Here is a 27,628-nt window from a genome sequence, read left to right as displayed (position 1 = left end):
ACACTTTCATTAAGTGGATGAAAGAGTCAGAAGAGAAACTTAGGTTTCTAAACAAAATTAAACAACTCATATACCAAAATGGCTTCCCATAGCTCATGATGCTAGGATATTACACAGCCAGGTGACAGGGTTAGTGGGGACGGAGGAAAGCAGGTGGGAGTGGACGCGAGTCGAGTGAACAGCATGGGCCAAACATATAAGGGGTCAGATGCCAGAGGAACAGTCAGAGAGGACTGCAAGGTCTAGCAGGGAGGTGGCCGTAGCCTGGTAGCCTGACCACGAGGAAGGCACTAGCAAGCAAGCGACACTGAAAGTCAGCTGCTAGCCTAGGGCAGAAGTCACACAGCCCCTGCCAAGTTTCCTACCCAGTACTGAGCTCACAGGTGTTAGAGAACCAGACACGGTGCCGTGGTTCTCAGCCATGGCTGAAGGCTGCTGTCAAGGAGGGAGCTTTACAACACGTGCCCAAGAGCAGGTCCCCGAGATCCTGCTGTAATCACTCTGGTCTGTGGCTCAAGCACTGAAATGCTTTAGGGCTTCCCAGGTAGTTCTGATATGCTGCCAAGGGGGAGGAGCTCTGCCTCGCCTTAACTCTCACCCAAACCCCAGCCACTCAGACCTACCTGCTGTGCCCTGAATGCATCCGACTCACACATCCAATGCACAGCCAATCCCCTCAGCCTGGAATACCCTTCCCATTGCTCTTTTAGGCTGTTTCCCACTCATCCACATAAGGACCCAGTGCAGGATCTTCCCCAGAAAGCACCATGTTGATCTGTTCTCTGAGTGCTCTGCACCACAGCACTACTGCCCTGCAAATACTGCCTGCCTATTCCCCCGCGCCTCCACCAGCCCACTGTGGGTTATCTGACAGCAGAGGCTATGACTTACTCATCTTAGTAGCACAAACAGCCAATGCCTGGAAAATAGCAGATGCTGAATGAATGAACAAATGAATGAATACACAAACAGATAAATCCCAACTCAGGGCAAAGCAGAGGTCCTCAGGTCACCAAGAAACCTGCTCCTAGCAAATACCAGTTCACTCAAAGCAGTATTCAACAGCCAGCCTACCTGCCTATAAGCTGTGAGGTGAAGTACGTTACAAGCACAATGTGAAAACCGGCTGGCCGTATTCATCATATGAGAATGTCTTCGCTTTTAAGAGACCAGCATCATGAAGGGGATTCCATTAAGTTATTTTATACAAATACAATAAGCTGCCTTTCCTTCCGTCCTCCTAGTCTCAGCCTCTTTGTACCTGATGTCCCCTTTTCATGAGATCCTTTCCCCAAGGCTCACACAGCCCACACCTTCTCCCTCAGCTCAGCCCAGCTGCGCCTCCTCAGGGAGGCCCTCCCTGACCTCCCCGTCTGATACAGTTTTGCCAACCTCACCCCACCACTGGCACTTTCTATCATACCAGCCTGTTTAAGTATCTTCAAAGTGGTAATGATGTCTGAAGTTAAACGTGTTTACTTGGTTTTAGTTGCTCTGTCCTAACGAGGATGCAAGCTCCAGAAGAACACAGATCCTGCTGTATCTCTAATGTTTAGAACAGTGTCCGACACACTGTAAACAATACAGTATTTGCTGATGAACACCGTAAATAGACAAATCAACACATTTTGCATTTATATTATTTACCATTCTTCAATAAGAAACTTATTTCAAAGCAACATTTTAAAAGTTTAATATAAATGCTACCCTGACGAATTTCAAAGCAACATTTTAAAAGTTTAATATAAATGCTACCCTGATGAATACTAGAGACACAGTATTCTTCCTCCCTGAAATGTAGCTTTATCTTGTTACTACTCAGGTTACATTATTACGATGATAAAGTCACTTTCAAAGACAGCCTGAAACTCCCACAAATTCTTACACTGGGAAACAGATTTGAGACAGATTTCTAACTCCCAAATTTCCAACTAAATGCGGCTGAATGAAAAGTGGTGCCATTTGCTGAGACAGGAAATACTGGAGGGCCAGGTTTACAGGGAAAGATAATGAGTTTAGTCTGGAACATAAGATTGAGGTGCACATACCATCCAAGTAGATTTGTTAAAAAACTTAAAAAAAAAATGTTGTTAAGAAAGTAGCTGGATATGGGTCTATAGGTCTAAAGCCTCAAAAGGATCTTGAGCTGAAAATATACATGTGAAATGAGCTTTTGAAAACTGCATGAGCTTGAAAAGCTTTTTTAACTCAGACTCTATCATCCTAATTTTATATTCTCCCCCTCCCAAACCCTCAAATCAGGTCAACTGACACACATGCTCTTTTTAAAGAACAGAATCAAAAATTAACTACTAAAAGTAAGGATTTTTTTAGCTCTATTTTTTAAGACATTTGAAAATATTAGACTTTCAAAGTCTTAACACTTATTAGAAAATAGGCTGGTTTTCACCTTTTCCCTTGCTGCCCAGTGCAGGCTCGGTTACACACTAACAGAACAATCTTGTCGCTCCCTGGTTTTGCAGGGCGCAGGTCCACTTTCCCTTGCTTTGCGGCTGCTTGTGTTGGAGAAGACAGTCTATGATGATCCAAGCCAAATTTCAAGTGGTTTAGGTTGTTGTTTAAATGGATTCCTAAAATAAAATAAAAACTTACTTTATCTCTTCAAAAGATTTTATTCACCCATTACAAGAAAGATTTACCCATTAGAGAAATTAAGTTGTCATTATGTAATTTCAACTGCAACTGAGAAAAGGAACAAATGATCTACTTTGAGATTATTCACCTAGCCATTAAGATAATTTTTAGCATCCGTTATCTCATTTAAACTGACCTTACCTATCTCAAAAACTGAAAATTAAAACTCTTCACTTCAACGAACATTACATATAGTTTTAGAATGACAATTTTGCAGAGCTGATCCCCCAAGACAAATTTAAAGTAAGACCATACAACCAGCAACCAAATAAAATGTTTTAATAAAACATAAAGACTGGTACATGTGGAATAATCTTCAATATTCCAACAGCAGCTTCTTTTCCCCGATTGAAGAGCCAGATTTACAAGAAATTTGCAGAACTTTAATACAATCAGCTAGACTGGATTGAACTACATTAAAGTGAACAAAAATATATGTCTGACAGGCACAGTAGTGGTTGCTGAAAACCACGTCTTCAGAAATGCCCCAAAGCAGAGCTTTCTGTCAATCAGAGGTACTCAGCACAGAGCACCTGTCCCTGCACCTAGTCTGAACTCAGTAATTACTTGATTAAATAACTGCTCATCTCTTCAATCCTTTAGAACTAGAGTCTAAGGAAATGTTACTCAGATGATACTAGGGAACAGAAAAAGCCCTCCACCACCACCACACCAAAAAAATAATACCACCATCACCAGAAGGAAAATAAAATAAAAGGTGGTTTACACAGAAGTATTCATAGCAAAACTCCATCAAGAACCTAAATATCCAGCAATAGGAGGTTTGTTGAACCTATGAGGTATGTCAGTGTTACAGCAATTTAAAATGACAAATGCATATTTAATACCAAAATAAATTCCAGATGAATTAGTTTAAAAATTAAGAACACAGACGCTAGAAATAAGGAAGAACTGAATCTTCACCAAGCTATTAGAGGAAAGAAAACTTTTTAAGCATTCCATAAAAAAAACACAAAAGAGCAACAGATTTCCCTTCATAACCTTTTTAAACTTTGGTATGAGAAAATAAATAGAAGTCTGAATCTCAGACGATGAATGGGTTCTTTTCCCAGGTTCTTGGTAGAAGGAAGGCTGGGAAGACCTGTTCTGCTAAAAGTGATCAGGATTCCTAACGAGATGAGAGGACACCACTCAGCTGCTCAGAAACCAAGCTCTGCATTCAAAGTCTAGACCTGTTACTACCAGTGGTGTGACCCCCGCCCGTTACCGAACCTAAGTCTTAGCTCCCTGATCTGTAAACTGGAGAAAAGAGGAGTCCCATGTGTACTGGTCAAAATATTCATGAGGCCTTTATAAAGAAGAGGCTTACACATATTCACTACGTGGTATATTCTTCCAACAAAGGCACTCACTCTCTCGCTAGACTATATACCCTTGGACCTCACCAAACTCACTTATAAACAGAAACTTAGTGCTAACCCTAAGCAACTGGGCTACAAAGGGGGCTTTGGGGAAACTTCCAGTTGGACAAATGTTATCTGTGCTCTTGCTATGTATCAGGAACTATACTGAACTGCTGGGTACAGAAAGATGAAGCAAAATGTAGTCTCAACCACAGAGAATTTCACAGCGTGGTAGGAAGGCTAGAGAAGAAAACAGATCATTTCCACACAAAATGCTATTGTCAGAGATCAGCAGAAGCTACACTGAACTCAGGAGAGCAGGAGTCAATCAGCCAGCCTGGGGTGGGGGGACGTGGGGAAAGGCTTTCTGGACAAGGTGATTTTGATGACTGGCTATTTTTGACTATAATGCAATTAAAATTAGAAAACAACATAAACAAACAAAAGCACATGCATAAAAATGCAACAACTAGAAAACAAACAAAAAAAGCTCCCAAGTCAAAGAATGAAAACTGAAACAACAGACTGTCTGAAAAATAATAATGTAAATATGAGTAGACCAGAGAAAACTGAATCCTAAGCTGGCAGTGGAGAAAGCTGACCAACCTAATATACAGTATGACCAAAAGGTTCAGAAACTAGAAGCACTAGAGACCTCTGGAAGCAGAGGTGAAGGAAAAGAAGAACTAAAATAAGAGACCTTTCTACAGAGTCACCTTTCTACGGAGAACAGTCTCTTCAACAAATGGTGCTGGGACTACTGAATATTCACATGTAAAAGAAAGGAGATGAATTCCTACTTCACACCACTCACAAAAATTAACTCAAAATGAGTCAAAGACCTAAACGTAAGAGCTATAACTATAAAACACCTAGAAGAAAACATAGCTGTAAATCTTCATGGCCTTGGAATCCATTTGGTGATGGATTCTTTGATATGACATCAAAAGCAAAAGCAACAAAAGGGAAAAAAAAGATAAATCAGACTTTATCAAAATTAAGAACTTTTGTGCATCAAAGGACACTATAAGAAAGTAAAAAGATAACCCAAAGAATAGGAGAAAATATTTGCAAGTCATATATCTGAGAAGGGTCTAGTATCCAGCATATGTAAACAACACTTACAACTCAAAAACAAGAAGACAAACAACCTAATTTTAAAATAGGGAAAGGACTTGAACAGACATTTCTCTAAAGAGTATATACAAATGGCCAACAATCACATGAAACGATGATCAACACCATTTACCATTAGGAAAATGCGAGTAAAAATCACAATGACATTAACACTTCACACCCCCTAGGACAGCTTTAATTAAAAAGACAGAAAATAACAAATATTAACAAGAATATGGAGAAATTGTAACTCTCACACATTGCTGGTGGGAATGAAAAATGCTGTGGAAAACAGTCTGGCAATTCCTCCGAAGGTTAAATACAGAATTACCATATGACCCAGCATTTTCACTTTTAGGTATATCCTCAGAAAGAACTGAAAATAGGTATTCAAACAAATACCTGTGCATGAATGATCATAGCAGCACTATTTCATAATAGCCAAAAGGCGGAAACAACCCAAATGTCCATCAATGGATAAACAAAATGTGGTATATACATACAACGGAGTAACGTTCAGCCATAACAAGGAATAAAAGACCGATATATCCTACAATGTGGATGAATCTTGAAATATTATGCTAAGCGAAAGAAGCAAGTCACAAAAGGCCACATAGTATTGATTCCATTCATATAAAAGTTTAGACCAGGGAAACCTACAGACAGAAAGTAGAATTGTGGTTGCTTAGAAATGGGCAAGATGGGGAGATTGGGAGGTGGTCTTAGGGTAGACAAAGTAGGAGCTAATGAGACAGGAGCTGGAGAAATGAATTTGCAACAGAGGGAACACTAGGGAGAGTATTAAAGCATGTGGCATGTTCAAGGAATAAAGAGTAACTTGGATAGAATACATGAGGAATAAGATGGAATATAGCAGAGGGGCTGGAAAAAAGGCAAAGACTAAATCATGAAGGGCCATGCATCTTCCAAGGTGTTTAGATTTAATCGTAGACAAAGACCAAGAGGAACCACTGGTACATCAGTAAGCATGTAACATGATCAGAACTGTATGTTGGATTAAGTCTTGTGGCACTGTGAAGAAATAACTGAACGGGTACAGAAGTTACTAGAAAAGCCCAGCTGAGACTGGTCTGTACTGTGTCAGTGGCAGTAGAATCAAGAGGAAAGCTGCAGAGTGTTTGATCAGTTCTTTGTGAATTTTGAGGGAGAAGTCAAAATTTGAGGGAGTAGTGGGACCCAGCTCGGGTGAAGAGACAAATGGAGATGCTGCATTCCATGGAAGAAATGCACGAGGAACTAAGGCAGAAATGCTCAGTGTAAGATGCCTGTGGGACTCTAAGGAGGGATTCCAGTTGTCAGCTGTAAGTCAGGGAACAGAACCAGAAGAAAAGAGGGGGCTAGTGGAGAGTTTAGTTCGAAAAATTCACAGCAGGAGCAAATACTGGTAAGACTGGGTAGAGAAACAGTTTTCAAACTTTCATGTGCATCAGAATCACCTGTTGAAAACAGACTGCTGGGCCCTGTCCCCAGCATTTCTCATTAAGTGGGTCTGGGGTGGCATCCAAGAATTTGCATTTCTAGCCAGTTCCCAGATGACACTGATGCTTTGATAACCACTGGAGTAGAGCAAAAAGAAGAGAAGCCCTAGGATCTTGAAGGACACTAAGGCCAGGAACAAAGTTCTTCCCAGGAACTCCCTTCTTACAGGGAAACAGGTTACCTAAAATTGATATCATCATAAAAAGATGTGTTATGTGTATTTTACCACAATTTTAAAAACTATACCATCATATAATAATCTAAAAGGGTAGACAGTTGTTAAACCTGCAAACCCAGGTGGTATTATGGAAACAGATGCTCATTTACCTCTTTGACTGAGAATTCCTTCAGGCCTAAATATTTCTGGAGTCTCAAAGGCAAAAATGCAGTCGCTTTCATGGACTGTTTCCAGGTCGTCTGTGTCACAAAAGGAACGATGGAACCCATCATAGTACATTTCTGTTAACACAATCTAAAAATGGGAAAAATGTAAATAGTTGGATAACTGGAAAGTCGGTATGAACTGATCTCCCAATCCAGCTGTGAACTTCTCCAGACCAGCAGGACTGCAGTGATCTAAGGGCTCGGAAACAACTCACTGAGCCCACAGGATCTGCCTCTGATAAGACAGTCTTGGAAGCACAATACCTCTGCGATTGTGTAACAACACACTCTGATTTCAGAGTGCTGTGCCACCAAACCCAGAGTTCCTCTAAGTCTTGGTGAAGAGACTCAGCAGACATAAAGTCTAACCCCCTTGTTTCACGGGGAGGAAGAAACCAAAGAGAGATGGAGTGACTTGCCTAAGGTTATACAACCATTCAGTCTCGTAGCGGGGACAGAGTCCACATCTGACTCCGAGACTTTCTCCCACACCATTAAATTTTCTTCTTTTCAGATTAAAAAATGTCAAATGGATATTTGCATCAGAAAAAAATGAAATCAACTCAAATGTCCAATGATGGGAGCTAGTGAACTATACTCCAGTTCTACCGGAATTATAAAGCAAATGCAAAGAATGAGTTGCATACATTTGCACAAACATGGAAAGATTTCCTAAGTAAATATAAAAAGGAGGGAGAGAACAGTGTGTATACATGATTCAGTTTTCATAAAATATTAAATATAGCATATGCACAGGAAAAATATGAATGAATATACAACACAGTATTAAAGTTAGGTAACCCTTAGTTCTAAGATACTCAGTACAAGATACTTTCACTTACTAAGCTAAGTTCTGAAACAGTTGAGTATCTTATAATGAAACAGAAAAGCAAAAGATGGGGGAAAAGACAATGGAGACATTTAGAGACTTCATTATGTGCTCAGCTGCACCGCCCAGTGAAAAAGCACCGGACTGGGCCTGAAGAGGTTCCAGTCCCGGCCTGCCACCAACCAGCCCTGTGATCTTGAACAAATCACATGGTTTCTCTGGGCCTTCTTCAAATGAGGGGGTTGGACTGGACCCCTAAGGTCCCCTCAACTATCACAGACATACTGCGTATGAGTCTATGAGGTGAAAGGGGCTGATAGCATATTCCACAAATAGTCCAAGAAATAGATTTCTGGCACATTTTTCTTCTAATGATTTTAATCACCACGTTGTTTTCCCGCAGGTGAACATGCAAGTATAACTCACTTTCTCCAGCAAGCTTAGGTCAAAACCAAACTTGTAATTGTATCATTCATTTAAACCACACGCAAAAAGAGCCAGAAGCTTACAACCAGATTTTGCCTCGGACACATACCTAAACCTCCCTCCCTCTTTCTGTCTTTTCCCTCATCTCGAAAAAAAAAAAAAGAAGAAGAATCAATGAGCACTTCAGAGTAAGAAGAACACGAATCTTATTAATCTGCCAGTACTTGGCCTATGAAAATATAAGATATTTGCTGTATCAGGGCAACACTGTTGATTGTATTTGTTTTATTGTGGTAACTTCCCAAATGAGAACACAGGAGGCCAAAGTACAAAACACCTTTATTATTCACGTGATTACACAGCAGCTTCCAGAAGTTATTTACAGAAAAGCTATTCAGCCACTGAATCATGTTTCCTCAGTAAGTTTTAAATAGGGAATTTTCTTCCCAAATAAAACCATAATATTTAATTGTGTGAAAAAAAAAAAAAGTGCGTGCAAAAGTATGTCAAGTTACAAACAGGCCAGAAGTATTTGGGGTCAGTATAAATACTTATCAAAAAGTAAAGAAAGGTGGGGGGAGGTACAACTTTCCTTCTCATCCCTAAACAGGATAAGAGACTTCAATCAGCTTTAATCAGAAAATAAACCAAACTGAGCACCCGAATGTAACTGTACTAGTAAGATGTTCACTCTTTCCACCATAATGGGAAGGGATTTTTCAAGAGCCAGCAGTTGAGTTTTCTAAGCCTCTCTGACCTTCAAACACCACAGGATGCTCTTCCTATGCTCACATACGCATCCCTAAGAATGACTTAAAAGAGGGTAACTAATTATAAACAAAGCTAGAAGAGGTCTTCGTGTAGTTATAGCTTTTCCTCTGAAATATACATATACACAATTAAACGAAGCATAAGAAGTTCGTGTGTATATTTTTCTCCTTTGGATCTTGATTTTTTATTTTCCCTTCAACACCAGAAGCAAGTGGTTTTAAATCTCTATCTAACCGTATTTGGCAGAGAACTGTTCAGAGATGCCACTAAAAGAGAAAGCAACACTTTTGTGGCTCGTGCGTAATCGGTCCCAGCAAGCTTATTACCTGATCAGTGGGGATCTTTGTTTCCATAGACACTGCTTCCCGGAGCCTGGCGACAGTCCCAGACAGAGGCACGGCCACGCCAATCCGCATGCAGTGAGAACATTTCCCTTCATACACTACAGTGACATAGAGAGGCCTGTACAGATCAAAGTCAGATCTTCTCATTAGTCACTTATTTCAACTAAAATAGAGAAGCAAAACAACCCCGAAAACAGCAAAACTGAAGTTAACCCACACCTTTAGTTGGACTTAAGGAGAACTACCAAACAATAAACAAGAGCTCGTTGGAAAAGGTAATCCTTATGAAGCAAAAACAGCTTTGTATCAATACTTGGTTCTGTGCTTTGTGTTTTCTTTAAAACAGGGTAACGCCTAGAAATTTTGAGAAACAGTTCAAATAAAGCAGCTAATTAAAAGTGGAACGTAAGGTCTTCAGAGGCTTCAGAAAGCACTCCACAACCCTCTCCTGCCCCCACACCACAGGTGGACGGCCAGCTGCACGGCCCACAACCAGATCAACCGAAAAGACTGGCTTGCCCCATGCACCCGCTTGCCCTGTAAACTCAGACAGGCGCTTACAAACTTCTGTAAGGATTTAATAATGCCTGTATTTAACTTATCACTAATGCTATCACTTGTCTAAACATATAAGAAGCCCTAACAGGAGCCTACAGAGGAAAAGGAACACACAGGAACATAGTCTTAATTTCATTAACCCTGTTCTTACCTTGTGTGGGGTAGAGGAATTGGCAAAGAAATGCAGAGGAAAGGATCAAAAGTGTTGCTCTGCTTCTGACAGTGAGGACACGTCAGAGAAGATCTTCAAAAACAAAAACGTAAGACGCTCACATTAAGATCGCCCAGAGCTACGTTAAGCAGGTAACATAAGGGAAAATTGCATTTGCTCCTACCTGTACTGGGCTTGAAAAAGTTCTTGAACAAAGGTGCTACAGACAGGAAAAGATGGCCCCTCAGGCATCAAATTGGTCTCTGATGGTGGCTAAAAAAACAAATAAATAAAATACAATTTCACAGACTAGAAGTGCCAGTTCTTGATTGAAGATGAGCCTAAAAATGTCACAAATATCCTTGACCTCCTTTATAAGTTATGTGTCAGATCCAGATGTTTCAGGGAAAGGCTTCTGCTAAAGGAACCAGAACACAGCTGCCAGGATGTGGGTCACACAGACTCACCTCCTCACAGGCTCTCCCGGAGAGCGGTGCTGACCCCTCTCTCCACCCCAGCCAGGCAGTCAGGGAGTCCTTAACCAGGTACTCCCAGCCCCCTCCAATGCTCAAAGTGCCCCCTCCAACCTCTTCCAGGAAATAATCCCAACCATTCAAAAGTACCAATTCTTCCCCTGCCTAAATTCTCTAGCATCTATTAGCTCTGCTGCCCATTTGGGCATAAATCATCCCACTTCACATGTTACTCATTAACCTTTCCGTGTCCCTCCCCCTAACAATTAGTTACTAAGCATCTGCCACCACTGCAGAGAGCACCGTAAAGGGCGTTAGGATTCAAAGATAATAAGACACAGTGCCTGACCTTGAGTACGTCTCAATCTGGTGGGAGAGTCAGCCACAAGCATAAAGTCATATGACAGTACAGAGTGTTCAGGCACAAAGGACCTTCAATCAGAATAATTTAACAGCTTACCAAAACTAGAAATTTAAAATTTAAGATACAGAAAAGAATTACCAAAAATTTTTAAAAGCTGAGAGAGGAAAACAACACTTTAGTCTTAATTACCTCTATTGTATAAATCATTTTACCCATCACCTTAAGACTACATAAACAAAAATTGAGAATGAATCACGGTTGCTCAGTAAGAATATTCTAAGGGTTCAGCTCCTACACTCAAATCTAATCCTAACAGCAGAGACATCCATACATTTCCTTTTTGATTGTGTATTCTATTCCAGTGATCGACAGACTATGTCTCATTGGAATAGAAAGCAAATTTCTGCTTTAAAAAAGGTTAGTGAGATGGAATCACTTAATGTTGCTCTAAAGCTAGTCATACATGCAAATGTGTCCCCTCTCATAAGAGTGTAAGCTCCTTGGAGACAGTCTCTTGTATCTGGCACTGCCAGCACAGTGGCAAGCATGGGGAAGCATCCCCTAAGTACCCATGAATTTCAAACTCACCCAGAGCTTAGTCAGCTTCACTATATTAACTAATTGCAAACCGCAGCAACTCCTCAGAGGAGGTTTGGTAGAAGAATCGACACTCTCTCCTATTCCGTTCACCAAATGGCCACTGAGCCCCAGCTCACAGCTCCCTGATGGCCCTGCGGGAACGCCTTTACCTTCAGAGGAGGCTGGCCGCTCTGCTTCACAGCATGATTGAGGTCTTCATGAACTCGGTCCAAAAGCCACAGCAGAAACTCCTGGGCATCGTGCTGGGAATTTCCCCGATATTGCAGTGCATTCTTTGACACAATACTCTATACAGGTAAATAAATCAGCATGAATAGTTGTGAGTTCCTGGCTCTAAAGATAAACTATTCATAATCCCAATGAAGAATGCTGTTAGAGAGTACTTCCTGGAAAGACAGCAAATATAAAAACAGATGCTCAATGTAAAAACCCCACCCATGAACCAAAAACTTTTAAATGCACCCACCCAACAATCCTACTTTCAGGAATATATCTAAGGGAAACCATCAAAACAGCATGCTAAGACTTCTAAGAAGATATTCATTCACTAATAGCAAAACTCTGGTAATAACTTCTACATCTTAAAAATGAGAATTGTTACAAATATCAAATCATTATGTTGTTAACCTGAAACTAATATAATGTTATATGTGAATAATACCTCAATTTTTAAAAGAGAAAAAATGAGAATTGGCTAAATATCACAGTATTAGATTATAAACTGAAGTATAAAATAAACAAATCTACATAAGGTAAATGAGTGAATAAATAAGTAAGCAGAGACAAATCTTCCTTATAGACGAATTCTAAATAATTTATGTCAGTAACCCCCGCCTCCAGGAGTTAGACCTTAACCACCACTATGGGCTGTGACAGTTGGCTTGCTTCCAAAGATTAGAGTTAGCAAAGAGGGGTAGCCAGTATAAGGTCACAGGTGAACTGGTTAATTAAGATTAAGATCTGGGGCTCTGGAAAATATAGCTTGGGTTCAAATCTGTCCAACCACTATTTGGGAGGTCAGACCTACTTTCCTCAGAAGTAAAATGGATAGGGGGCAGGGGTAGAGCGCTCAATGGTAGAGTGCGTTCTTAGCATGCATGAAGTCCAGGGTTCAATCCCCAGTACCTCCATTTGAGAAAAAAACAAAAAAACAAAACAAAGTAAAAAGGAAAATAATGATTTAGTGTAATGGTTAAGTGAGAATGCATGCAAAGCATTTCACATTAAATGACATATAATAAGCACTCTAATTTTAGCTATGAGTATCGAATTGAAGTGGGGAGAAAGGAGGGTAGACAACTGCACACAGAGCAGACAGGAGACAAATGAAATGATGAGGCAAGAAATAATAAGGGCTGAGCGAAGTCTGTGAGGACAAATTTGAGAGAGATTTAGGAACTGAAGCAGTAGAATCATTAGGATTTCCACCTAATGAACATGGAAAATGAGGAAGGAGGCATTAATGTCATCCTGGTGTCTTATGTGGATGATGGGCCACTGGTGGTTCCCTTCATCGAGACAAAATAAAAAAGGAAGAAGTCTAGAAAAGAGGGTGATGAGTTCCCATTAGAATCCACTGTAGTTGAAGTTCTGTGCAATCTCCAAATGGAAGTATTTGGTAAACAACCAAAAAATACAGACCTGCTCAATGGAAGAGTCTGTGCTAAGTGGGACAAAGATTTGGGGGTCAACAGATGGGTGGTTACTTGAAATCGTGAGTATGACTAAGACTGCCCAGGCAAGATCACGAGAGATCAAGCCAGAGGACAGAATCCAGAGGAAGGCTATCTTTAGCGGGCCCTCAAAGGAGACCAAGAAAAGGTCATTAAAGACGTGGCTAGAATATCAGGAGAAAGAAGCCCCAAGAGTCAAGAGAGAGTGATCAGTAATGTTAAAAGTTGAAGAATGATCAAGTAAGTCAAAGAACTAATAACTGTCCATTGTATTTTCCAATTACTTTCAGTGGCAGGGTGGGGGGCAGGGTCGTTCTCAGCATATGCAGCCTAAGAAACAAATTAACTGAAATCAAATGCTTCTTCATGTGTCAAAGCAGCTATATTTTATGCACAATGTCCATGAAATTCAGGATGGAGACAACATTCAATTCTTTATGAGAGATTAATTGGGAGCTCGAGATTTGCAAGTATTAACTACTATATATAAAATAAATAAAAAACAAATTTCTCCTGTATAGCACAGGGAACTATATTCAATATCTTGTAGTAACCTATAATGAAAAATATGAAAACGAACATATATGTATGTGTATGTATGATTGAAACATTATGCTGTACACCAGAAACTGACACATTGTAACTGACTATACTTCAGTGAAAAAAAAAAATTCCTTATCAGGATTGCACTAAACTTGATTTATGCTTCCCGCCACTCTCACTGCAACTCACCCAGCATTTATCGTCCAATCACTATGTACAAGGTGCTGCGCTGAAGCTGCTCAACAAGATTCTTGTTGGGCAGGACTAAACAAGCAGCAGGACCTCCGCTTCCCTCTGAAACTAGGGCGAAAGCGGCTCTGCGTCAGCCCCGCCCTAAATCACTAACTACATCTCCAACTAAAAGAAATTTTACAGGAAACCCCACTGAACATACACAACACAAAGGCTCCTTTTCCCTTCACAATGGTGACTTCTTCCCACTGCAGGGACCCAAGGGACTCTTTATTTTACTTCTTCCCCTGACAAAACAAAGCACTGAATGATCTAATAACCACCCTTTAGTGCACATTGCAGAAGGAAGAAACACAGTAGGAGTTAAGGAACCTGGGCTGGAGCACAGCTCTGCCACACACTGGTTGTCTCATGTAACTCACCTAACCTGGGATTTCCTGGCTGTACGTCAGAACAGCGGAGCTGGGCCATCACAGAGACCTGGCACACCAAATCTTCACCCAAGCTCTGCCCCTAGAGTCCCAGCAAGTGATTTGGTTTTTGTCTGGGGCCACATCTGACACTTCTTTGGTTGTCTTTTATGATTTTTTTCCATAATTAAATCTTAGTTTATTTGATGTCCTAAAATTAATCCTTCTGTATTTTTGTAGCTTTTTAAAAAGTTGACTATCACTAGAATATGTCATCTGAAAATATAAGCATTGTTACAATCTAAGGAATCACTTATATTTGTCACTTCTATGAAAAATAAGAGTATGAACCTTCTCAAAATTAACCTATGTAATTTGTGTCTATTTTATAGAACTTGGGTATGGTGTTGGTTTGTAAAAACATTAAACTGAATCTGTTGCTTTAAATCCTTTACTTCCTATTATAAATACATTTAACCATCATTCCAATTTTCCACTCAGGATGATGCCTAACATCTAGCTACTAAACAATGAAGTAAAAGTCAAAACACACTGTAGGGCTTTCAAGTCTCATAAAATTTCTCTCTACCCTTCAAATAAAACCTTAAGGCCTAGAATTACAGAGAACTTTTTTTCCCCTTAAAGAAAATAAGGGAGAGGGGGCGAACATTGGAAGCATGGCCCAGAACAGAAAAAGAATTAAGTCTATCCAACTGGAGCTATAAAATTAAACACAGGGTTCTTTCTTTTCATAGAGCCCTTGTCCAGAAGCAGCAAAATCCTGGGCTCTGGGGAAAAGACATCGTTTACCTGACTCCAGGAAGAAGATGAAAAGCAATGGCAACTGGCAATTTCCCTCCCTGGGGAACGGACCTGGCAGTATTGGTTGGACATGAGTTGGCGCACTCTTTGGGGGAGCTTGCCAAAACTCATCAAATGAAATCATCACTCCCTTTCCTTGATTCTACGCCAGAAAAAACATGGAATATATTTCAGTGATTCTGGGAAAGAACAGAAGAACTTGGGAGGACATTAAAATTTACATTTTAAGAGAAAGATGAAGTGTAAAAAGCTGGGTTCAGAGATGGTATCTCACAGCGAAACTTGATTTCTGGATGTGCTGGAAAGAACAGAACAATAAACACTTGTCTTGAGAAAAGTTTCATCTCTTGTATCTGACATTCTGGATACCTAAGTTGGTAAAGAATTAATTAACTAAAAACACAGAGGATGAAATTGGTACAAATTGGGACAAATGTACACTGTAAAGACAGATATGACCCATAAGAATCAGTAATAGAGAAAGTGTCTGTACAACAGAATTCCACACCAGGGTACAGAACACAGCCACACTCAAACAGGGCTCTCTGTGACCTTCATCTAGCTCTGCCTCCTTATCTTCACCTCTGGTGGGGAGGTCTTTTCACATAACAGCACAAATGAGGCAGAGAGGCCCTCAGTATTAGCCTCCAGACTTCCACACATACTTTCCCTATGCCTGGAGTGCCCTCCACTCTCATCTCCCAATGCAACCCCCTCCCAACTCTCCTTCCTTAGCAGGATGGAGCTGGGACCCTGGTGGGAGAGGGGACAGACTGAAAAGGAAGGAGACAACGGGAAAGGAGCTTCCATCCAGGACAGAAAGACAACTCAGGGAGAACAGCAGAGAATGCCACACACAACCCGTTCTTGTGTTCATGTTTGTTACAGGGAAACGTGAGTTATTTCTGATACAGAGCTCCTTGATCCTTCCAGTCAGAGGCCCTAACATAAGGTAACTCAAGTACAGGTGTCCCTCAGATCCAGGTTCTCAAAAGCCAAGCTCAGGAACTAAAACAATTTGGATAGCAAGGGATACTTGCAATTATAAGACTAGCTTTCTGTATTAAACAAACTCGTTAAGTAACCACGAAGACGTGGTAGCAGGGGACTCGCTGCTGAAATAAAGAACAGGAAAGGGTATATTCTTTTCTTAAAGAAAAGGCTATAATAAAAGGATTGAGAAATGGTTACTGCATTTCAAGAAATTACAGTTAAGGGTGGAGGTATGGTCAAGATCATTAGAGCCAGAATAAAAGGGAGAAATATAAAAAGAAATACACCGCAAGTGGTTCAGCCAGATGAACAGTGGGAAAAGATTTCTCAACAGATCATAGAGCTATATTGGTAGAAAACACAGCAGCAAGAGAAAACCTCCAAGTACTGAAACAGTGGTTGGAAGTTTCTGCCAGAAATGCAATAGAAACAGAAAGACTGGATTCTGAATACCTGGGTCTAAGTCCTCTTTCCATCACCTCTTACTCAATGTGTAGTTTTTCTGAGTCTCGGCTATCTTTTCTGCAAAATGATCATGCTTTTCTGAGTTGATTATTGTGAGGCTTTAATGAGATCTTAAAAGCATTTTAAATTCTAAACATCTGCTATTATCTAAGTTTCAAAAAAAATCAAGAAAAAGGCAAGGAATAATCCTGTGGTATAGTATAATCCTGGAAAATGTCAAAGACAAAGAGAGGAAAATACCTAAAGCATTGGCTCCTGACCCTTGGAATCACTTGGGGAAGTTTTTTTAAAAAATAAAACCACCCATGGCAGCAGTCTAGAGATGCTGACTTAATTAGATCTATAGTGGGACCTGATCATCGCTAATTTTTCTTTCAAATGTGATTTTTTTAAAACAGTTCTATTTCTAATGTGAAGCCAAGAATATAAGAAAGGACATGGCCACACAAAGAAAACTCTGAAGTTTCACTTCCAAAAGCATTAAAACTTCTGGGAGGCTCTTTTGTCATAACTGTATTAGATCAGTTATTACATTTTATTCAAACCACCAGGACATATAATCTCGTATCTGTCTCCACCACTAGACAGTGATCAGAAATGTCTTATTCAATATTACTTCCCCAAAACCTAGCAAATGCAATACTTGACACAAAGGGTAACAATAATAATTAGTTAATATTTAAGTGATTATCATGTATCAGGCTTTATACTAATTATTTATAGGTATTATTTCCTATAAAATTAACCCCCAGAAATTCCCTATGCTGGTAAGTATTAACATTACAGATAAAAACACATTACAAAGTAAAGTGAAGTAACTTGTCCAAAGTTACCACTATTCTTGAACCTCATCTGATTAAAATGGCCTGAAAACATTTTTAGTCATAATCATTTCGTTCAATAAATGTTTTTTTTCCTTATACAACTCAGGATCATGTAGGGCTTGAGGTTCATCATCTGAACACCATTCTCAGTGCAGACACAAAACATGTGTTGGAGACAGAACTACAGCTGCACCAAGCCCGAGGCTTCTGGGAGTTTATTTGCTTTTAAATAAATCCTTGTTAATCAGTGTTTGTTTTGCCGTAATCTGCATTTTTTCCTATGACTGAAATATGGCCCAGAAACAAAAATGCAGTTTATCTAATTGAGATTTTATAATCTGAGGAATAAGGAGGAATTCGGACTATGCCAGAAGATCAAGTTGCAGCTTGTGAAGAAGTGTGCCCGGCTCGAGTGCCCAGGATGCCAGAGAGAGCAAGCCAGAGACCGCCTTGGAGAACCGCGTCTGTCTCTCATCAGCACACCCAAAGGGGAGTGCTCTTTACCTTCTAATGCTCAAGCTGTTCGGCTGGTAGAGATGATTCTGTCCATTCTTCCAGAACACTCTAAAGCCCAGCCGACTCATGTTTATGTATCTGATCAAGTAACTCAAGTAACTCAAGAGTATCTTCTTTTTGGTCTCCTTGACATTTTCCAACACAATCTAAAATTCTTCCCAATTATAGTAAAATAAAGCTTCTTAAAAGCTTTTTTTTTTAAAGGAGGAAGGGGGAATTTTGGCTAACTACCAACAGAATCAAAAAAGCAAACATCCAGCCCTGATGTGGCTAAAAGGTCATCATATGGGAAATGTAATCATCTCCAACAGTTAAAATTCAAAATAGAAAAACTAGAAAAGCCACCTAAATACCTAACAAGTTATTATATACTCCTTCCATGGAATAATACACGTTTGAGAGTTTTAGAAAACATGAAGTAATAAATACATAATAAAATTAAGTGAAAAGAAGATACAAAACTGCATATGAACTTGATTTCAAACTTTTTTTTAACATTTTTTTATTGATTTATAATCATTTTACAATGTTGTGTCAAATTCCAGTGTTCAGCACAATTTTTCAGTCATTCATGGACATATACACACTCATTGTCACATTTTTTTTCTCTGTGAGCTACCATAACATTTTGTGTATATTTCCCTGTGCTATACAGTGTAATCTTGTTTATCTATTTTACAATTTTGAAATTCCAGTCTATCCCTTCCCATCCTCCGCCCCCCTGGCAACCACAAGTCTATATTCTCTGTCTATGAGTCTATTTCTGTCCTGTATTTACGCTTTGTTTTTGTTTGTTTGTTTGTTTTTGTTTTTGTTTTTTAGATTCCACATATGAGCGATCTCATATGGTATTTTTCTTTCTCTTTCTGGCTTACATCACTTAGAATGACATTCTCCAGGAGCATCCATGTTGCTGCAAATGGCATTATGTTGTCGGTTTTTATGGCTGAGTAGTATTCCATTGTATAAATATACCACATCTTCTTTATTCAGTCATCTGTTGATGGACATTTAGGCTATTTCCATGTTTTGGTTATTGTAAATAGTGCTGCTATGAACATTGGGGTGCAGGTGTCATCCTGAAGTAGGGTTCCTTCTGGATACAAGCCCAGGAGTGGGATTCCTGGGTCATACAGTAAGTCTATTCCTAGTCTTTTGAGGAATCGCCACACTGTTAAAAAAACATTTTCAAAGATCTTCTTGTTTTTTATCCTTGTAAATGTACACCAAAATATTAACAGTCATTTTCTTAAAGTGGTAAGTTTGGGGTGATTTTTCTTTTTCTTCTTTACTCATTTCAGTATTTTCTATGTTTTCTAAAATGAATTTGTTAATAACAATAACCAAGCAGTACTTAAGGATGATCTTATGATAGCACACCCTGGTATTCTGGCCAAGGAACCCAAATCTTATGCACAGGAGACAGGGATGGCCAAAAAAAAAAAAAAAAAAAGATCTTATTTCTAGCTGAGGCTTTAGCCCCAAATCCTGGAGAGTCCAGCTGCACTATGCTAAGAATTTTTTTTTTTTCTCTGCTAGATAGACCTAGGGAGTCTTAAATCTAAGTTTCCTCCCTGTATGAACCCTAAACCCAAAGCCCAAATCAACCTTTGGATCTTACCACTAGGGAGAAAAAGTGACAGCAGATAGCATCAAAGGAAAATGAGGAAAAGAGAGGGGAAAAGAAGAGTTTTGCCTACAGCCACCACCAGGGGCCTTTTCAGGCCTCCCTGGCTCACCAGGTGGGAGGTGCAAGCTTAGCCCTAGGAAGAGAAAGAAGAACCCAGCAGCAGCTTCCTGATCAAGTGGAGAGAAGCAGATGGGGAACATGAGCCTGGTTTATGAACTCAGCACATGGCCCTGCTCACCAGCACGGGGCCAACGAATGTTCCTGGCTGAGTGTCACTCCTCTCGGGGTGGGAGGAAAGAGACCCACAATCATCAGATGTGGGATATGACGGGAAAGACAAGGAGTGGGGGAGGCATGAGGCCCTGAACTACTCCGAGGCCAAACATGCATTTATTTCTTCTATAATCAGTAGTGTGTGTGTGTTCACTGGCAAAGTATACATCCTCTTGGTTTTGAATACATTGGTATTCAATGATAAACAGATCTAAAATGTTTTTAACCAAATAGACAATTTTATAAAGGGATTCAAAATATTCTGGGAATAATCTTGCTTTGAATCAATGTTCTGTTTCTGCACTTTGGTAACTAAAACATCAAACAGTAGAAATCAAGAGCTATTATTCATCAGTAGATAGAGATCCAGCAAGTTTCACTATAAGTTATGCATCGTATTGCCATAAACCCAGAGCACTCCCAAAAAATTTTAACTGGCTAAAGCTTTCAGGTCACGGGCCTGCCATATCACTCTTCTCCACACCAGCACTGCGCATGCTTGATGGTTAAGCCAGGCCAACTAACAAGCCACACAGAGGTATCCTCTCCAAATCAGTCCTGGCCTCCGCCAGTCATTTCAACCCTCACCACAAGCATCAGAGCATAAGACCAACCACAGTGCAAGTGTCCGGGATATTCTGGCTCCAGGCTTTTCCCAGAAAAGGGCAACTTAGAACCTTTCCAGTCTAGGCTGGTCTGACCTGCCCCAATCTTGGCCAATGCTAGTCGGTGCACATCGGCCCGAATGTGAATGTGAAAGCTAAATGGAACAGTGTGTGAACACACAGAGAGCAAACAAAGAGAAGTCTGTGAAATCAAAACAGGTAATTCCCTAAATTATCGAAATGTTACTAGCATATAAGTATCCTCCCACTTTAAAGACCAGATGAAGCTGACCTACCTTACTATCAACAAATAAATTCAAATTAAAACAATAAAAATGCTATTTTCCACTTATCAACTTAAAGATATCTTTTTGCAACAGTAGGGTGTGATAATTCTTACATTGCTAACAGAACCACCCTTCTGTAAAATAAAGTAACAATATGATTTTTCAAAATAGATAACCACTGACAAAGGAATTTCACTTCTAAATATCCTAAAGAAATAATCAAAATGAAAGATTCATGTAAAAAATATGTTCACTGCAACCAGAAACCATCCAAAAATAGGTTACAGTACCTTCGTACAATGATCTAAAGAGTTTTTGTGAAGAAAATTACTCGTAATACAATATGAAATGAAAATCACATAATGCAAAACTGTATGCACAGTTAGACCCCAATTATGCTAAAATATACACAAAACGAAGAAAAAGAGTAACATGCCAAGCAGTTTTCATACATTTTCAATTCTTCAACTTTTATACATTTTTCAAGTTTTCTACAATATTTTGGATATTACTCTTATCAAAATAGATGTTACCCATAACGAATTCTTACAAAAGAAACCAGACACCGAAGAATACTTACTGCAAATCAAAATCACAATGAGATACCACTTCACACCCACTAGGATGGCTGTTAACAGAAGACAGACAATAACAAGTGCTGACAAGGATGCAAAGAAACTACAACCCTCACACACTGCTGGTGGGAATGTAAGATGGTGCAGCCGCTGTGGGAAACAGCTGGACAGCTGCTCAGAAAGTTAAGGGTGGAGTTGCCATATGATCTAGCAATTTTACTCTTAGGCATACACCCAAAAGAGATGAACACATACTTCCACACAAAAATTCGCAGATGAATGTTTATAGCAGCTTTATTTGTAACAGCCAAAAAAGCAGAGATAATCCAAATGTCAGTCAAGAAGTGAACAGATAAACAAAACATGGTACATTGACATAATGGAATATTTCTCAGCCATAGAAGGGTACGAAGTATGATACATGGCACAACACGATAAACCTTAAAAACATCATGCTAAGTGGCAGAAGCCAAATTCAAAAGGCCACGTGTGATTCCATTTATATGAAATATCCAGAATAGGAAAAATCTATGGAAACAAAGTAGATTAATGGATAGCTAGGCTGGGACATTGGGAGCAATGAACAGTGACTGCTAATTGATATGGGGTTTCCTGGGGGATGATAAAAATGTTCTAAAATTGATTGTGATGATGGATGCACAACTCTGTGAGTACACTAAAAACCACTGAATTGTACACTTTAAGTGGGTGACATATATGGGATGTAAATTATATCTCAATATAGCTGTCTTTTAAAAGAAAATATACTTTATTTCAGTCATAATAAAATTCAAGAATAGGCAGGACTACTCAACGGTGCTAGAAGCCAGGAAAGTGGTTTACCTTTGGGGAAAAGGGAGAGGGTGGGGTTTGGGAGGGAGGAAAAGAGGGAGCTTGTGGAATGCCGGTGACGAGTCATTTCTTGATCTGGTTGATACAATATTAACGTTTAGGATTCACTGAGCTCTACGCCCATGCTGTGATGCATTTTTCTGTATGTATGCCATAGGTCATTAAGAAGTTTTTCTTTTTAAACTGACTTTAAAAAGGAAAACCCTAAAGTTTCTTAACTTAGCCAGACTCTCAAGCCCTAGCTTAGTATATTTAGTCTCATTTGAGCCAATGCTATTTATATGGTTACTTAACTAGAAGCAGATTAGAAAATGCAGAATATAAGAATGAGGAAGTAGGAGGCACAGGCTCCCAGGATAAAGCAAGAGAAAACTAAGGGAGGACCATGAAGAAAAATGGTGGGGAAGAAGAGGGAGTATTATAAACAGCAGAAATAAGAATTCAAACAATACAGCAATCCAGAACCATTCAGAAAGTCCTACACAGTCCTGCTAGCCCCAAGAAACCTCCATATTACAGACGAAAAGTGCAATAAATGATGCTCATAATAGAGACTGTGAATCACCAAAGAAAGAATAAAGTATGTTCAGGATATCCCTGAAAAAATGAGTTTGTAAAATATGCTATCAAGCCATCTATTGAAAAAAAAAAAGTTAAACTTTTAAAGACTTGATATTTAAAAAAATAATTATCCAGGAAATAGCTTATATAAAATTTATTCCCTCAAAAAGCCAGATGAATGGGTTACATTGTGCTATTCAAAAAAGATCATACAATGACAAGACAATGGCACAGAATATATCATACTGAGAGGTACCCTCTTGGGGGACAGATGCCCTAGTGAGTCACTAGAGATTTAAATACCACCCCCTAAAAAACAGTCTACAATTCAAGAGGGCAGCACACATGCATCAAAGGTGCGATCAAAACAATTAGAGTCACAAGACCTAGAGACCTAGAGAAAATTTAAGGTGGAACACATTTATTTCTCTCCAGCACTTAACTGTAGTGACTTTTTGTAGGATCTTCCATATCTTCCTTCTCCCAGGGTCCCTTTCCTACGTCCCAGGCTTGCTCTCATAAGCTGCGTTGGTGGGTGCATGGATAGGGGGATCGGCTGGTTGGTTTTTCCTGCTAAAGGGTTTCCATCACTCAGGTGTAAAGAAATCAGTGGTTGTTACACAGCATGATCTGTGAGGCTGGTATTACCAAATGGCAATGAAAAGGGAAATAAGGCAACAGAGGCTCGGTGACCACCCCAAGATCACAGCCATACCAGGATTCTGACTAAATGCAAAATTCACAGGTTCGCAGAGTTTCAAAAGGAAAGGAGCAGACCTGCACCCTGGCTGCCCTCACCCTCCTCGCAGCACTGTCCTCCAATGCTGACAGCCTGAAGCCGCAGAGAGAACTGGGTATCACCAGGAAGTGGGTGGGCCAGTTACTACAACCCAACCAGCTGCCTGGTGTCACAACAGAACCTCAAAGGGTAACGACCAACAGGTCTCCAACGTCCCAACCTTTCCTCCTGCTGGATATGAGATAAAAAGCTGCCAAAGCTCCTCTTTCTCTCCTGCCTGCAGGGAAATGAGGCTACTCTCCTTCCTTCATGTCACTATTAAAATCCTGAAATCATTAACTGGTAGCTATTTCCCATGAGCTGCTGCTTTTAAAGCAGTTTGTCTTTTCTTCAGCTATTCTACTTTCTTATAACTTCTATGGAGTAAAGACTCTAAAATGAGGGAGATTTACTAAGTTGTCACTGCACTGTCAAAAAGGGTAAAACTGAAGAATGTTCCAAGTTAATGTAACTTTATAACTGCTAGGAGCACTTCTGGTCAGAAAAGAGGTTCTTTCTATTATGTGTTCTTTTCCAGCTTCGGAGAGCCTTGGACCTTAAAGAAGAGGTTGAATTTCCTTTTCCACAGTTTAAAAACAGCCTTTTTATGCCCTGATCATTGCTCAAAGTAAAACAGATACAGAAGTGAATTCGCTGCTCACTCATTCACCCATGAACACACACACAAAGGACAGGACCAGACACTATGGGGAATAAACGGAGTTACAGAATTAAAGATCTGTAGACATGTCTCTGTTTCTTTATCTGTAAAACAGAAATAGTAATATGTATCTCTACCTTACAAAGTTATAAGGAACACATAACATAATCCCCTGTGCAGGGCATATAGTAAGCACTCCTATGTTAACTACAGGAAAAAAGCAAGATGAGGAAAATTATGTACGTACAGTGTGCCACTACTTATGTAAATAAGAAGGAGGTTATAAATACACATATATACATACACATATTTGCCTATATTAAAACAATGAAAGAATAAATCATAAAATTTAGGAAGAAAGAGAACAGGACATAGGAATCAGAAACAGAATCTAGACTTCTTCGAGCAGATGTTTTGTAGATTTGACTTCAGGCCATAAATTTTATTTTTTACATAATTATGCAACAAAGCTAAATTTTAAAAGCAACTCTTCAAATCAAAAGCAAAAAGAAACAAATGAATTTAACTATATATCAAGTTGGTAACAAAGCCACACTAAGAACTATTCCAAGTGACTTTTAAACATAATAATTTGACTATACAGACCTAGTAGGACACATCCTAGGGCAAAAATAAATTAAATAAATGAATAAATAAATCTTAACCCTTTTTCAAATACTCCTATTGTTTGTGGTAATATTGGGACTATTATACTGAGACTTACAAATGCATCTGTGAGATCATGTAAATGAGAATTTACACTAGTGCTATGAATAGGATTTTCAGCATGGGAGAAAGAAAATACAGATGTAAGATAACGAGGTTAAATAAAAACCCTGAAATCCTGAATGGAATGACCAATACGAATGCATGACTTATTATATCTTTAAAACAAATTACACATTTCCTAGCTCTGTCTACTTAGAACACAGAGATACCACAGACACCTCTAGTGCCCAAACTATGGGTGGACCATTTGTCACCAAAAGAAACCAGGGCTCCTTAAAGAAATGACTGATTCCAGATCTGGACAGGAAACATGTAAGATGAGCCTGACAAACCTTAACTTCCTGCATTCTGGTTTGATGTCACAGACTAATTACTGGTGGTATTGTGTCAAAAGGATTTGGTGGCCAGTCAATCCGTCCCAAAGGCCAAAAGAGGGACAAACTGACTATAAGGTTAATAACTGTAATTGACTGAAATATTTAGAGAAACATTTAGAGAAAATTACTAGTAGTTGTACATCTACTGAATCTAACCATTTTTTTAAGTGGGGCTGGTTTTATGTATGCCTTTCTTATCTCATTTTTCTGAAAAAGTTTAACTGCCAATGTAAGAAATTTATACCACATTGGTATAAAATTGGTATATAAAAAATAAAGGCAATTTTTGAGAAGACAAAAAAATTAATTACAGAGAAGCTTTAAGATTAATCTGGCAGCAATAAAAACTGTCAAGAGGACAAAGTTTAGAAATGGGGATGGGTACTCAGGTAGCCACAGGCTTGGAACGAACACCTTCCTTCTCACCACCTTCCATTTCTGAAATACAATGTGTGAGTTTCTGTACTAAACCCCCACTTACGGCTTCTTCTTTAACCTCATTAGAACCATGCAAGGTTGGAGTTCTGGGTCTGCTGCTTCCTGGCACTAAATCCCTCTATCTTAATTTTAAAACTAGAATAGCAGTGCTTCTTTCACAGGGCTGCTGTGAAGATTTAATGAAAAAACTGTATATGAATGTACTTTGTAAATGATCTGGCTCCACACAAATAAATGGTATTAACATCATTATGATTATTATTGTTTCTTAGATCTCCGAACAATCAGATAGCTCTGCCTTGCTCTTAAAGATGTGAAGACCGAGTTAAAAGTCAAAGAATTTACTGAGCTGGTGATGAGCTTTACAAAGGTTCCTTACAGTTGAAGCAACAAAGGCATTTCCTGACCAGTCCTGTGCAATCTTCTAAAGCGTGAACTGTTTGTTTGTGGACACACTGTTTGCTACCATCCAAGCTCAACAACTGGTGGGGCGAAGCAACAGATGCTGGGTGCCTGGCCAATTCCTCCAGGAACTGCCAGAGTCTGTGGCATAAAACAATGGGAAAGATCACAATCAAGTTAAAGACAAGATATCTCAATGTGCTCCACTGCAAAAATGTTGTTTGTTAAACATAAAAAGGTCATTTGAGGAACAGCCAATGAACAACTAATTAGCAGAGCAAACAAGAATATTTTTGAAGGAAAAAGCCACAGAGGACAGAACTTTAAATTACTCAGTTTTGAATGATTTATTTTGCACAACTATATATAAAGGGTTTTTTTGTGGAAACCATGAGGTCATTGTTTTCCAGAATCTTCACTATAGGAAACAGCTGTGGGGAACTACACAAACAGAGAACACTGCCCTATTTAGTAGCCCCTCATTGTGACAAGTGTATAGATGGGGACAGGAAAAATCCATCAAACCACACACTAGTAACAAAACAAAAGTGGCAGAGTCAAACTAAAACTTCAAGCTTCACAAAGGAAGATGTAAAACAACTAACTCAGGATAAGCATCTGTATTATTACATCTGTACCAATTTCAGAGAGACTGTCATGTTTAGCTGAGATCAGCTCCTTTCTATATGGGTCACCAAAAACTTAAAGGATTCACTTTGCACAGTGCCTGATTTATGAGAGACATTTAACAAATACAATAACAACAACAACAAAAAAGCTTCCCTAGGGCTCTTATGTTCAAATGCTATGCAACCTGTCTAAACCTGAACTTGTCCACCCACCTCCAGAACTCTTTTCCATTCTGTGCTTCCAGTCTTGAAGAGCACCACCCCAAGACTCCCTGTTTCAAAACCTCAAAGTTATTTTCATCTCCTCATCTTATCCACTCTTCGCATAAAGCTGCCAAATGCTGTCAACTCTGCTACAAATATACACTTTGTATATGTTCAAAAGTCAGCAGAAAGGAGCAGGAGGCAAGGAAAGGGAAGGAAATAAATGGGACCCAGCATAACCTGAGGTGAGTGACTCTCCTTTACAACACCACCCAGGACTCTGCTTAAACTTGTCCAGTGATTTAAAGAAACACTATTAGGTGAGGCAGCTCATTCCATTTTCAGAAAACTTGCTCAAAAAGTTCTGTATACTGAAGCATGCCACCCCTTTCTCCAGTTTCTCCCCTCCTCTCTCAAGGCTTAAAGCCTAAGTGTGATTACGGCCCTCAAGTGAGGTCTGACCCACGTGCACAACAGAAGTGGCCCATCGCTGGCACATCTACATCTACAACCCAGGCTGGTCTGCAAGCTGTCCTCACTCATGGCATCTTCAGTTCAGATTAAGCAATACATTGTCCAGCTCTGAAAAAGTAAAGCCGAATAAGACACACTCATTGCCGTCGAGGGCCTCACAGTGGAGGAGACAGACATGAA

General features: G+C 39.5%; 1 protein-coding gene across 1 annotated transcript in view; it reads right to left on the bottom strand.

Annotated features, from left to right (window-relative positions):
* USP31 (ubiquitin specific peptidase 31) overlaps nucleotides 1-27,628 on the bottom strand; it is a 70,027-nt gene that overhangs the window by 28,528 nt on the left and 13,871 nt on the right. The window contains exons 2-7 of the mRNA XM_010961021.3: nucleotides 11,685-11,822; nucleotides 10,283-10,371; nucleotides 10,099-10,191; nucleotides 9,372-9,507; nucleotides 6,963-7,107; nucleotides 2,411-2,591 (exon numbers count right to left, since the gene is read on the bottom strand). Coding sequence (XP_010959323.2) covers nucleotides 2,411-2,591; nucleotides 6,963-7,107; nucleotides 9,372-9,507; nucleotides 10,099-10,191; nucleotides 10,283-10,371; nucleotides 11,685-11,822 — 782 coding nt within the window. The remainder of the gene's footprint in view (nucleotides 1-2,410; nucleotides 2,592-6,962; nucleotides 7,108-9,371; nucleotides 9,508-10,098; nucleotides 10,192-10,282; nucleotides 10,372-11,684; nucleotides 11,823-27,628) is intronic.

The sequence above is a fragment of the Camelus bactrianus genome, chromosome 18 (assembly GCF_048773025.1).
Source record: "Camelus bactrianus isolate YW-2024 breed Bactrian camel chromosome 18, ASM4877302v1, whole genome shotgun sequence".
NCBI classification, from domain to species: Eukaryota; Metazoa; Chordata; class Mammalia; order Artiodactyla; family Camelidae; genus Camelus; species Camelus bactrianus.
The sequence above is the reverse complement of the archived record's forward strand: the minus strand, read 5'-3'. Positions and strand labels throughout refer to the sequence as shown.